A 13,796-nucleotide genomic window follows, 5' to 3' on the forward strand; every position below is an offset into this window, starting at 1 on the left:
CAGAGCTCTGGGGACTCGCCAGCCACGCTCCGAGCTCAAAGCCCCGCCCAGTTCTGCCGGGCCCCTGGCCCTGCCTGCCGTGTCAGCAACAGGTCGCCAGGTGGTGCTGCGGAGCCGGGCTCCGGAGCTTCCCCGGTGGAGGGGAGCTGCCACGCGCTGGAACACGTGACCCGGGTCTCCGGCTGGGGAGCCGGGATCACGTGACGGGGCCCGGAAGCGGCTGCCCCGGCAGCAAAGGTGGGAGGGGGGGGGATGGCTGGGGCTCCGAGCTGAGGCGGGGACCGGTGGGCTGAGCTGAAGAGGGAGCCAGAGCCGGAACCGAGCCTGAGCCGGAGCCCGAGCGGTGCGTCCGCGCGCTGATGGGCCGGGGCTGACGGCGCGTCACCGCCTCCTGCAGGACCCACCTCGCCTTCCTCTGGGGCTCAGCGGATGCTCCGGGTCAGGCACCGATCGGCTTGGGGTGCAGGTCCGAATCTCCTCGGCTCCCCCGCCTCAGCCGCGGTAAGATGCGGGCACCCCTCCCAGGATGAGGCCAACTGGAGAATCCCTTTTCCCTCGCGCTCTATCCCTTGACCTCCCCCTGCCGTTTGACAGGTGGGGAAACTGAGGTGCCCAGATGAGAAAGGTCACCCTACCTACCAGCCAGGGCTTCTTCCACGCTTCCCAAGGGGGTCCTGTCGCCTGGGACAAGTGACCGGCCCTGTGGGAGCCCTGCCGGGGACTTGCTAATAGTGGGTCTTTGGGTCATAGAATACCAGAACTGGGATCCTGGGAAATCACTTGGTGCAACCCCATTCTAGGACAGTTGAAGAAATGGAGGATCTGGAAGGGGTTGGGGCTTGCCTAAGGTCACCCAGTGAGTTAGTGGCAGACCTGCGCCCCAACCTCCAGCGGCTGTTCGCCTTTCCCCACACTGCCTCCTGCGGAAAACTTGACATGTGGAAAGGCACCCTCTTCCTGTCCTCTTCTCTTCTAGCTCTGCCTTTTTAGCTCTACGGTCTCCATCTCCCGGATTGGCTTGGCTCTGGGTGTGGTTCCCTGTTTCAGTGTTCACGGTTTTTCTGCAGACTCATCATTCTGGAGGCTTTGCTTCTAACCGTCCTGCAATTTTGTGTAAATCATACTGAGATATGAGATAAGAATTGCAGAAGGTGGCTCGTAGCTGGGGCTGTGGAACACCCTGGCCATTAACTCGAAGAATGCAAAGGCCTTGGCTTTATGTTTTCTGTAGCTTGTGTCATTTGGGGAATACTGGTTACTTGCTTGCAGTCGTTTGAGGCTTGCTAAAATAACATAGCGGCATGGTGTAACGGAAAGAGCCGAGATTGGGGAATTGAGAGACTGTGTTCTAGCTCTGACACTTGCTTTGCAACCTTGGGTGACTCCCATCCTGGAGTGGGTGTAGGTTTCCCAGCCTGTACAGTGATGAAGTTGAATCCCTAAGGACCTCGTCTGCTCTGACATTCGGTGCATCGGGGTCTGTTTGTTTTCTAATCAAAGAGGGTTTTCCCCTGTGTGTAGTACTATCACTGTGCAACAAAGATTAATCCAGTTGTCCAGGAAGCGGTTCCCTACTTCAGTTATTTCTGGGTTGCCATGAAATCCTCCTCTTTCTTCTTATCTCTGTATTATGTCCAAGATAAATGCTGACCGCTGAAAGTCATTTTGACGGTCTTTAATCACTTTAAACATGATCAAGCCCCTCTTTGACTCTTTGTCAAGGGCCTAGTCTATAGTCGTTCACATGTGCACTTAGAGTATGTTTTCTTTAAATATTTTTTTGTTGTCAAGAAGTAAAGGGAACACAAAAGACTGGATCTTTTGCTCTGAGTTTGAGACTGTGGGGTGGAGGCTGTATGAAGAAGAGGCTGCTGCGATGATGGTATTAAGTCTCTTTTCCTTTGTTTGCTGATGGTGCCATTTATAATCACCTGCTGTTGAGTCCTTATTTTCCCTTTAAACCGCGTGGCCGTTCATTCGGCGTCACCTCTGTGGCAGCGTGACGGGCTTGGAGCTGTCTGTCTATTCTAAAGGCAGATTCCGTTTCTTCTGCAGTATTCCAGAGGTTACAACTAGGACCAGTGGATGCAAGTGCCGAAAGGGAAGTGGTTTTTGGGTGAGCAGAAGAACTTTCTAAGAATAAGTGCTCTTTCATGCGGCAACACAGAGCATGGAGCTCCCTGTCACTGGAGATAATTGTCCCTTGGCAATTACTTGTGGGAATGTCATGGATTAGATTATTGTATTGGGTAGAGCTTTGGGCTAGATAGAGTGTTAGGTTTTCTTCCAACTCAGGGGTTCTGTGAAATTCTAGGACTGAACTTGTTAGCATGGAGAATGTGAAGTAGGGTGGGTAGGACAGATGGCCACTTTTGTGAACACGTTACTTTCCCCTCTGTCTCATCTGTTAAGTACCCCTCCTGGTTTTTTAATTTTAATTGTTTTTTTTTATTATTCCTCCTCCTCCCTCCCCAGGGAGTGTCTCAATTCTTTAAATGCTTGATATCTCTCCCAAGGTCGGATTCTGAAGAGTCATTGTGCTGTTAATGATACATTTCTTTCTACCATGACCTGAAAGCAAGGTCCTAGAACTGGGCTGAGTAAATGGACTTTGGGTTCTACTTTTGCTGGCCTGGCTCTGATAACCCCTTCCAGAAGTGTGTGACTGGCTGACAACCACTAACACCTAGGATAGCTTTTCTCTTTGTCCCGTAGAGGAAACTCACACTGAGTCTTTTTGCCTCGTCCGGGGCCGTGGAGGAATCCTGAGGCGCCTTCCTTAAGCCAGGCCTTATTGGGTCTAAGTACACAAAGCTAGCTGTTTTATGGGTGTGGGGTCCAGTGGATGGGACATTCTAAATGTACCAGAATAGAAACTACATCATATTGCATTTGGTGCCATCTCTTATCTCCCAAACATTTCTCTCGGAAGCCTTAACACCCAGGGCCAGTTCTCAATGACCCTCTCCAGTAGAAAATACTCCACTGTGCCTCCCTATTCCGTGAAGTCAGAAATCTATCTGGGTTACTGGGATGCTCATGGCACATAGATCACCATTTCCAAAATGGGGACTCATTCCAAGAGTGATGGAATGGAAAAGAACTGCAGAACCATAGGTGTGCATAGTGACCTTTCTGACTTCTTGTTCTTGAACTTCTCTGCGGTGATAATCACATCTAACTCTGAGCTTGTTGTGTCTTTTATTATGCAGAATTCCCCATGCACACCTAATCCTGGCCCCAGTTTTGTTCCAGGGAAGATGGCAGGGAGGAGAGAGAATTTATGGTGTGATAGAAACACTAAGAATCTGGAAGGTTATATTCTAATCCCAAGTCTTTAACTAGCTGGGGCCTTGGTTTTCTCACCTTTGAATGAGAAGCTGGGGCTTTATCTTCTATAAGTCACGCCTGGTTCTGACGTTTAGTGGTCTTTCTGACTGTGGGTAAAAAGTGAGCATGTTTGCGTCTTTAGCCCCTCCTGGGCAGAGACTGCTGAGGTCAGCAGCCCTCTCACCAGGCTCATTTAGGCAGGAGTCAAATTATGGAATGCACTTCTGTGGTAGGTTAGATGGAGTTTTATCTGATGCCCTTTAAAAACAGCAGATCACGTGGAAGTTAGAGATTTTCACTTTCCTCCTTGTAGATCACAGATAGCAACACAATCTGTGTCCTTGTTCATGACTTTGGAATCCCAGCAACAGAGAAAAGAAAACGCGTCTAGAGAATTCGCTGTTTCTCTGGGTTCCAAAGTCTAACCCAATGTAATTGTTTAGGAATAATGGGTGGCAATTTTAGTCTGCAAATATCACCAATCCATGAACTCTGGTAGGAGGTGAGGCCTGGTGTACACCTATCATAATAACATCATATGTATTTTTCTAGTGCTTAGTGTGAATCCATCTGTAATCAGGATCATCTAGGAAGCTGGTTAAAAATAAACTGTTCATGTTGAATCAGACTGGGGTCAGAAATCTGTTTGGTGTTTTAAAGCAGTTTTATTGAGATATAATTCAAATGGCATGGGATATACTTCAGCCATTTAAAGTGTACAATTCACTGGCTTTTATGCACAGAGATGTGCATAAAATTTTATGCACAGAGATGTGCATAAAATCCATTTTAGAACATTTTCATCACTCCAAAAGAAACTCTGTCCCTTAGGTGTCACTGCTAATTTCTCTTAACTCCCTACCCTAAACCGTAGGCAACTAATAATCTATTTTCTGTTCTAGACTTTCATATGAACAAAATCATATAATATATGGTGCTCTGTGACTGACTTTTTTCAACTAGAATGTTTTTAGGGTTCACCCATGTTGTCACATGTATTTGTCAGTACTTAATTTATTTTTGTATTTTGTATTATGTCAGTATTTAATTTATTTTTATTGCTAAGTAGTATTGTGTGGATACAGCACATTTCATTTATCCATTCATCAGGTTTATTTTCACATTTGGCTATTAGGAATAATACTGGGATCACCATTTGTGTACGAGTTTTTCTGTGGACATACATTTTCATTTCAGGATATACCTAGGAGTAGAATTGCTGGGTCATTTAGCCTTTTGAGGAACCGTGAGACTTTTGTCCAAAGTAGCTACACCATCTCACATTCCCACCAACTGTGTTAGAGGATTCCAGTTTCTCCACAGCTTCACCAGTATTTATTATTATCTGTCTTTGATTTTAGCCATCTTGGTGGGTGTGAAGTAGTATCTCATTGTGGTTTTTGATTTGCATTTACCTGGTGGCTAGTGATATTGAGTATCTTTTCAGGTGGTATTGGCCATTTCCACCTCTTCGGCAAAATAGTTATTCAGATGCTTTGCCTATTTTTTAATTGTGTTGTCTTTTTATTATTGAGTTGTAACAGTGTTTGTATTTTCTGGATTTAAGTCTCTGATCAGAAATATGATTTGCAGAAGTTTTCTCCCACTGTGTGGCTTGTTTTTCACTTTCTTGATGGCGTCCTTTGAGGCACAAATGTTTGTTAATTTTGATAATGTCTAATTTACCAATTATTTTTTGCTTGTGATTTTGCTGTCATATGTAGAAACCACTACCTCATCTGAGGTCATGAAGATTTACACTTATGTTTTCTTCTAAGAGTTTTATAGTATTCACTCCTGTGTTTAGGTCTTTGATCCATTTTGAGTTAATTTGTACGTATGGTGTGAGGTAGAGTTCCAGTGTGGATATCCAGTAGTCCCAGCACGATTTGTTGAAAAGATGATTCTTTCTCCATTGACTTATCTTGGCACCCTGTCAAAAATCAATTGACCATAGATGTGAAGGTTCCTTTCTGGACTCTCAGTTCTGTTCCATTGATCTGTATGTCTATCCTTATGCCAGTACCATATTGTCTTGATTACTGTAGCTTTGTACTGAGTTTTGAAATTGGGAAGTCCTCCAACTTTGTTCTTCTTTTTCAAAATTGTTTTGGCTAATCTGAGCCTTTTGGATTTCCATACGAATTTTAGAATCAGCTTGTCAATTTCTGCAGAAAGGCAACTAGGATTTTGATAGGGACTTCACTGAATCTGCAGATCGGTTTAGGAAATATTGCCATATTAACAACATTGAATCTTCTAAACCGTAAACATTGGGATGTTTTTTTCAATTTTTTAGGCCTTTAACTTCTTTCCACAATATTTTATAGTTCTCATGTACAACCCTTATACCTACTTGGTTTAAATTCATTCCTAAGAATTTTATTCTTTTTGATGCTATTGTAAACGGAACTGTTTTCTCAACTTAATTTTCAGATTGTTCCTTGCAATTGCATAGAAATACAACTAGTGTTTGTATATTGACCTTGTATCCTGCAAATTTGCTGAACTTATTAATTGTCCTAGTTTTTAGTGGATAATTTTTATGTGTTTACAAGGCACCCATAAAGGTATTGTTCAGTTTTTGATAATGAAGCTAAATAAATAACACTTTAGTACTGTCTCTCCGTCCCTTCATTCCTTTTTTTCCCTCCCCTACCTTCCCATAGGCCCCAAAGAAGAGCTATAAATATGTATAGGTGGACTCTCCTTCCTTTGTTGGAATTGGCCTTGTTTATTGTACTGAATTTGGAATAGAAACCAACCAGTAAACTCTTATTTGGTTATTTTGAGAACATTTTCATATTTTCAAAAGTGACTTACTATGAGGCCGATAGGTGGATGAAAGATGCTCAGTTTTTATTTTTCTGGAAATCAGAGAAATGTAAAATAAAACAAGTACAAGGGACCACCCCTCCATTTAAAAGAACAAAAATGATAAAAGCCAACATTGGCAGAGTTATGAAGGACAGTCATATTCCTAGTGACACTATAGGTTAGTTCAATCATTTGTGTGGCAAGGACCATAAAAATGAGTGTATTCACCTAGTTTTACTCCAAAAGCGTATCTCCAAAATTAAAAAAAACTATGTGTATGAATTCCTATTAGATGTGATGGAAGAGATTTAAAAAAGAAAGAAAGCATAAGCTTCATATCCAACAGTTGGGAGCTAGCGAAGCAAATTATTATATCAATGTAATGATGGACTCTTATATTGCAACTACACATCATTAGTGTGTGTACTTTACGGATTCAGGGAATAGTAGATATGAAATAAGTGGGGGAAAACCTTCAAATAATGAGAATATTGCTAACTAAAAAATAGTTTATGTAAGGAAAAAAAAGTAAAATTTATTAAGATTATACAGATAGTTGATATTTCACTGCAATTTTGGTTGAATGTATATTTAAAGAAAAAAATTTTTTCCCACCGCACGTGTAGACTTTTCTTACTTTGTAGTGTTCACTCTTTTGCGTATAGGTATCTAATGAAGATTTTGAGTTTGTGTTGATGGGCCACACATAATGTATAAACTCTCTTCTTTGTCCTCGAGAGCCTAAAATAAAGGACAAGCTTGTCTTGAATTCTCACATATTTTGCCCCTCATTTAAACAGTTAACAGGTGCTATTAAAATCTCCCACAGGGCAGAAATCTCAATTGCACAATAGACTTGGAAGCCAGGTTTCATCAAAGGGAGCCCAGAGGCAGGGTGGCCTTGGAGGCTAGCACTCAGTGTGGACAGCTAGAGAGCAAGAGGAGGCTGCCTTGATGGCCAGAAAGAGTGATAGAAGGAACTCCGAGGAGTGATTGCCCGCACCCTCTAGAGCGCTTGGACCCCTCCTTCACCGCTCTGAGAAAGGTCTTCTGCTTGGACTGTCCCAGGGGTGGGGAACACATTGTCTCCCAGAGCAGTCTGTTCCATTGGACAACTCCTTCTGATAAAGGCTCTTCCTTATGTCTAGCCACAGGCCTGCCTCCCTCTACTTCCCACCTCCTGACCCTCTTTCTGACTCATCTTTGAGGTCCCACAGGACAAGTGTTACCCATAGGACAGCTTTTGGAAGCAGTTTTTATACCTCCCAAGTTGCTAGTTCTCCAGGTTGAACTTTCTCATTGCTTCTAGTCGTTCCTCATTTAGGTGTTTTCCACTCCCTCCTCCTGTTGGTGGTGAGCCCTCACTATACCACAGTTTAGCATTGTTTATAGTGTACTGCCTGGAACAGAATATGGTGCGTGGCAAAAACAGTGCTGTCGACTACCGGGGGTTCTCTCTCATCCTAGTGCAACCTAGAATTAGCTTATTTGGCATCTGTTATTAAATCGTTGACTTCTGTTAAGCTGATCATCAGCTAAAACCCATAAATAGTGTTAATTTTTTCTTTGCAGCATGCGTGCAGTGGCCAAGCCACATCTCCCATGTGCTGTGGTTGTTTCTCAGACTTCAGATCTATAGATTTCAGCTTCTTTTTTTGAGCAGTTTCTTACCAATATTGTGCTGTGGGTAACTTCAGTTTTTATATACAACATAAAGACACCTCTTTGCAGTATTTGAAATAAATTGAGCATCTGTGCCAAGTAATCAATAGAGCAGTTTCCTGGTTGTTGGGGAGGAGTAGGGGGATTTGTCAGTCCCCGTATTCTGTCCCTTCTCCCTCAGTAATATGCATGAGTCACCTGGATGGCTCTATTCCTCAGACACTTGGTATGTTGGAAAAGAAATTCTCTTCTGTTTGCATAAATAATTAGTTGATTTTTGGGATACTGGAGCTAGAGAGAAGCTGACAGATCTTTCAGTTCACTGCCCTCTACCCCTTTCTGCACATTTGGGATAAAAGAATTGTTCCAAGTTAGTAAGGAAACTGGCGAGAGAGGCAGGCTTAGAACCCAGGCCTTCTGCCATACATAGAACCTCACCTATTAGCTCTTGCCTAAATAGCAGCTTTCAACTGTCATGTTAAGATATTTTACAGATTTTCTCCCCCTGATCCTCTTATGAGTTTAATTGCCCTAGAACTAGAAGACTTCTTTGAATCCCTCTGGCTTGTGAGTAAATGATGCCCTCTTAGGTATTTAACAAAGTCGCCCTAGTGGTGAAGCTGGGCAGGATCCTCTGGGAGACTTCCACAGCCCTTACTGGCTTTCTGCCAGGCGCTTTCCTTGTGGGGTTATGTGGGTCCTCTCTCCATTACACTTGGGAGAAAATGAGATCACCCTGGATCTCTTAGGTGCCAGAGTAGGGCCAGTTTCCAAAGAGTCCCCTGGGACTTGACCTGTGGGAACACTCAGCACAGAGCTGTCCTCTGGCAGCTAGTGTTGGGGGCTAGGCAAGATGGTATTGTGATGCCCGTCATTCCTGTCTCCTTACCAGGTATCTGAGACAGCACGTCAGGCTCCGGGGCTTAGGCTGGGGAAGAGCCCACTCACAGGGAGGCAGGTATGCCAGTCTGCCAGTGTCAGAAGGATTTTTATTTGTAATCTTCAATGTACGTGTACCTTCCTTTCCTCACTCGATTGCAGATTCTTGGAGGGCAGGAAGTTGGCTTCCTTTCATTGTAATATTCCCTCATTGCCAGTGGCAGTGCATTCAGTAGATGTTTCCAGGTTCGGGCAGGGCAGCACAATATATGTTTCCTGCTCTGCTGCTACCTGGCTGTAGCAGACAGGTTCCTTCATCGTTCTGGGATTGATTCTGCATCTGTCAAATGCACAGTTTGTGGAGCGACCTCGGAGGGCTCTTTTAGTGTAGCGCCTAGGATTCTGGAGGCTTCCGGCACTGCCCAAATGTATCCTTCTGGTGTAGATCAGAGGAGTCGTTGTTCTCTTTTCTGTAGTAGCATTACTGAGAAAATCCACCCTGGGGACGATACCCTCGCCATCTTTCCCCAACACACAACACAAAGGGTTTTTTCTTTCACCATCTTTAAAACGTTGGCAAATCCGTAACAATAAAAACAAGGGGAGTTGTGGAGGGAAGGTCTTGAGATGAGGGCCAATGGAGAGCCCTCTCATCCTCCTGCTCTTCCGCTGAGCTGCTTGCATTTCAGGCTGGTTGCAAGAAAAGGGGATGGGGGTCGCCGGTGACCTCCAAAAAGTACAGGCCGGGCCAGAGGGCATGGTGGAGAGGGAGAGGAAGTCAGCTGTGGCTCTGGAACCTGGTGGGGAATCTGAGCAGGCTTGGATGATTTGGAGGGGGTTCCTTGAATGCAACAGAGTCCTTTTTCTAATGCACGCAGAAGAAAAATAAGATGCAGTGAGGGATATTCAGGTTCCCATCCTCTGAGAGCTTGCTCCTGGGGAAGATGGGCAGAGATACCATATAACTGTTGTTCAAGGTTCAAAGAAATTAGCTCAAAGGAGGGGATAGTTACTCCCAACCTAAGGAACGGGGAAGGCTTCCTGGAAGCACCTGTCTGCATCTTACCCACCCATCCCGGGCAGTGCCTCACCTTTGCTCTGTCCAGGTGTGCGGTGGCAAATTTAGAAATTTATGAGTGGGGCACTAACTGGAAAGGTTGGGAGACAGAAGCTGAGTGAGCTCAGCCCGCCCATGTGTACTTTGCACTTTTTCCATTTCCCTTGGTATCAGGCACTGTCACTGTACTTAATGCATAGTGCAGCTGTCACTGAGCTGTTGTGACCATGGCTGCTCCTGCCCCAGAGCCCACCACAGGCTTGGAGCTAAAGGCCCCGGCCTCTGGAGGTCTTAGCGCTGACCCTGTCCCTCCAGCTACCATGTCCACGCAGAGACTTCGGAACGAGGATTACAATGACTACAGCTCCACGGACGTGAGCCCAGAGGAGAGCCCATCCGAAGGCCTAAACAACTTCTCTTCCCCTGGCTCTTACCAGCGGTTTGGGGAAAGCAACAGCACAACGTAAGTTTCTTTACCCTCCTGGGTGGGATTCATGTTTCTACATTCTGTATTCATAATGTAGTCTCCCTTAGAGGTATTTTTGTCCCCCCATTTTTATCAGCTCCCCACTTTCCAGATGGAAGGAAGATATAAAGAGACTGGGTGAGTAACAGTGCTGAGATTTGAGTTCCTTGCCAGCCACCTTCCCATCTGTTTTATATTCTTTGCTCCTTTCAGCTGCGTTGGTCCCCGAACGCTGGTGCTGAATGTAAGAGAAACTTCTAGAGAGAACGTTCTCTTAATTCAGAAGCATGGGTCATCTGTCTTAGAACCTCAAATACCTCTAGGCTCAATTGGAAGCTTCCTTTGCAGAGTCTTGCCCAGACTTCTGTCCCCATCATGAAACAGCCAGTTCATTTGGTTGAAGAAGTGGTAAGAGGGAGGAAGGAATAATTTCTCCTGCATTTGAAAAATTCAAGAGGTTGAGGAAAGGAGGTCTGCTTTGCATTGCCTAGGGAGGGCTTGAGTTTTATTCCTGGAAACTGAATCCCAAGGCTCATCTGAGTGCCCTCTCTGGGCCTCAGTTTCTCCAAATGTAAGAGAAAGTTGAGGACCCCACTGTGAAGGTATGCTGACTGTCTGGTGCTTACCCACTTGAATTAGAAGGTTCAGAAGAGGGTTTTCTACCCCACTGAGTTTTCATACTCAGTCCTGAACCTCAAGTATGTTTTCTCCATCTTTTTTGACCCCTTCTGTTTATTCCTCAGGCTTAGCTGTTACCCTTTCTGTGTTCCTTTGTGGGTTGGGTGTGACTTAACTGAGGGATCCTTTATGTGCTAGACTTGTCCCATGTGACTGCCCAAGGAGGCTCTTGAAGCTTCTCTTGGAGGTCATTACTGGTGAAGCTCCCTTTGGCTGCAGGCTCTCCTGGGGCAGGGCATTTTCTCTTGGGATAGAACCAGAAGATATGTTCTGTCCACATTACCACTAGGTGATTTCTGCTCCTAAAGATTCAGTCTCTATCGCTTATGTCTCATGTGCCATGCTTTTGTAGATTCCCCCATTTCCTTGCAGTGCTAGCTGATGGGAAAGATTGTGCAGAGAACAACTGGCGGCAGTGAGGACCATCTCTGCCCTCTTTTCCTTAACCTATCCTCCCAGCTGGCTTCCCCCCAGGCAGAAGGAGCTCCAAATGCAGCCATTGACATGTGATAGCTTCCCTTCAGAAGTCATACGCCGTTGTGCAATTGTTTTTCCAAGCTTCTCTCTCTATAGTTTCTCTTCCAGTTTTTGCTCTTGTCATCAGGCATCAGCTTGTCTGTGTAATGCTTGTCATATGGGGTCTAGATTTTCATTTTTAAAGGGACCTCCCTGAAGTTCAAAACCAACCACTAGCAACTTCAGGATGGTAGCTTACAAGTTTTGTATGTATTGAAAGTTATGTGTGCCCGTTAGCTATTCTGAATATCTTTTTTTTTTCACATTGCGTTATAACTAGTATCAACCCAAAACTATTTCTCCTTGCTTGTTAGAAATTGAGAAAATCAGGAGATACCTTCCTTGGGCTTGTACTGGGATGTTTTCCTGGGTATACTTTGTTGTGAGGGCCTATCCTGCCCTGATACTGTGCTATAGGGTAGGTGACCAGGAATGCCCATCTGCAAGTGATGTCCAGTATCACAAGTGGGAGAGGGAAAAGTACTCCCTTGGGACTGGGAGGGTTGGTTGAGTAACCAGCTGGTTACTCAGGCTGGATCCACCTGAGCATTTAGGTGTAGAAAGCATGCCAGGTGTCATTAAGATATAAGCTGATTCAGGAGACCTCATTAGCTCAGGTGGATCTCTCACATATCAGGGTGTTAGAGACAAGCTCTTGAGCCGGAGTCCTTGTCTACTGTGCCTTGCCCCACCCTGTTATCTGCTTTGTCCAGGAGCAAAGAACATAGAACAAAGTACAAGGAACAAAACGCAAGGAATAAAGTACATGCTTGCATATACCTGGCTCTTCTAAGGGTTAAGGGCTCAAGAAAAATCCCTAATCAGGGGTGCAGATTGGAACCCCAGACACTTCCATAATGGTGTGTTTAGTGAGTTTATTTCCTAACACTTGGTGTTGCCAAGCCGTTGACTGCTTTGACAACAGCCTCATTTTACTCTGTTGGGCATTTTTCTTCTTGTTGCCCTGTTGAGTTACATTATACCAGCTGTTGGTTGAGCTTGGGTCCTTTTCCCCCAGGCCGGCAGGCTGAGAAACCAGTTGACTGCTCTAGGTTATCTAGAACAGCTGTTTGCAAAGTGTGACTCTTTGGGGTTCCCAAGACCATTTCAAGAAGTCTGTGAGACTGAAACTATTTTCATAATAATGCTAACATGTTATTTGCCTTTTCACTGTGTTGGCATTTACACTGATGGTTCAGCAGCAGTAGCGGGTAAAATTGCTGGTGCGTTAGCATAAATCAAGGCAATACTACCAACTTATGCCAGTCATCGTATTTTTTTCTGCCACACGTGTACAAAGAATAAGCCAGTTTCACGTAAGCAGGTCCTTGATGAAGCAGTCAAATTACTCATTTTATCACTGAATCCTTCAGTGCAGGTTTAATAATCTGCGTGACAAAATGGGAAGTACATGTGAAATACCTCTATTGCATACCAAAGTATGACACCTGTCTCAAGGACAAGACCTTGAGTGATTGAGTTACTGAACTCAACTACCTCTGAACTACAAGCTGTAGGTTATTCAGGCCTGAGGACTTGGCATAACCTCATGAAAAACAATGGTATTTGTGGTCCACAATAAAATTTAAGTTTTCAAGCAAAACTAGAAAAAAACCTGGTATCCAACACTGACCTTGACAGCTTCCCTCTACTTAAAGGCTAGTAGGGTGCCTGGGTGGCTCAGTTGGTTGAGCATCTGACTCTTGATTTCGGCTCAGTTGATGATCCCAGGGTCGTATGATTGATCCCCATGTGAGGCTCCATGCTGAGTGTGGAGCCTGCTTAAGATTCTCTCTCCCCCTCTGCACCTCTCCCCAACTTGTGCTCGCTCTCTCCCTTAAAAAAAAAAAAAAAAAAAAAAACTTCAGTGATATTAATAAACGTGAGTTTTTCTGATATTGTGTAGTGAAATGTGCCAGTGCTCGGAAGATCTGCATAACTCAGGGAACCAGTATCTTCCAAATGGCCAGCCTGATATTAGAAAATTGCGTGTGAGTGAAAGATTCATGCAAAGGGCAAGATCACCAGTAGATTTTTGATCTGATATGATATTGAAAAGGCCAGACTCCATGTTGTAACTAACTTCTAAGAAACAACTACATGTCAAGTATCAAACGAAAACTACCATAATCGTCTAAAGAGATTACTAAAACACATTCCAACTGCATGTCTTTGTGAGGACAAATTTTCTTCGTGTACTTCAACCAAAACAACATATCACAACAGATTTAATGCAGAAGTAGATAGTGAAGCTATCAAGCAACACATTAAAGAAGTTTGCAAAAAAAAACCGTAAATTAGTACCAGTCTTCGTTTTGGAAAATAGAATTACTTTTCATTAAAAAAAAAATCTGTTATTTATAGCGACGCCTGGGTGCCTTAGTTGGTTAA

General features: G+C 44.4%; 1 protein-coding gene across 1 annotated transcript in view; it reads left to right on the forward strand.

Annotated features, from left to right (window-relative positions):
- Nucleotides 1–269: 269 nt before the first annotated feature.
- Nucleotides 270–13,796, forward strand: part of SLC36A1 (solute carrier family 36 member 1) — a 42,963-nt gene continuing 29,436 nt past the window's right edge. Inside the window, exons 1-2 of the mRNA XM_040498166.1 lie at nt 270–501; nt 10,061–10,208. Coding sequence (XP_040354100.1) covers nt 10,066–10,208 — 143 coding nt within the window. The 5' untranslated portion in view covers nt 270–501; nt 10,061–10,065. The remainder of the gene's footprint in view (nt 502–10,060; nt 10,209–13,796) is intronic.

Source organism: Herpailurus yagouaroundi, unplaced genomic scaffold (genome assembly GCF_014898765.1).
Source record: "Herpailurus yagouaroundi ecotype Mexico unplaced genomic scaffold, PumYag 29, whole genome shotgun sequence".
In the NCBI taxonomy this organism is placed as follows: Eukaryota; Metazoa; Chordata; class Mammalia; order Carnivora; family Felidae; genus Herpailurus; species Herpailurus yagouaroundi.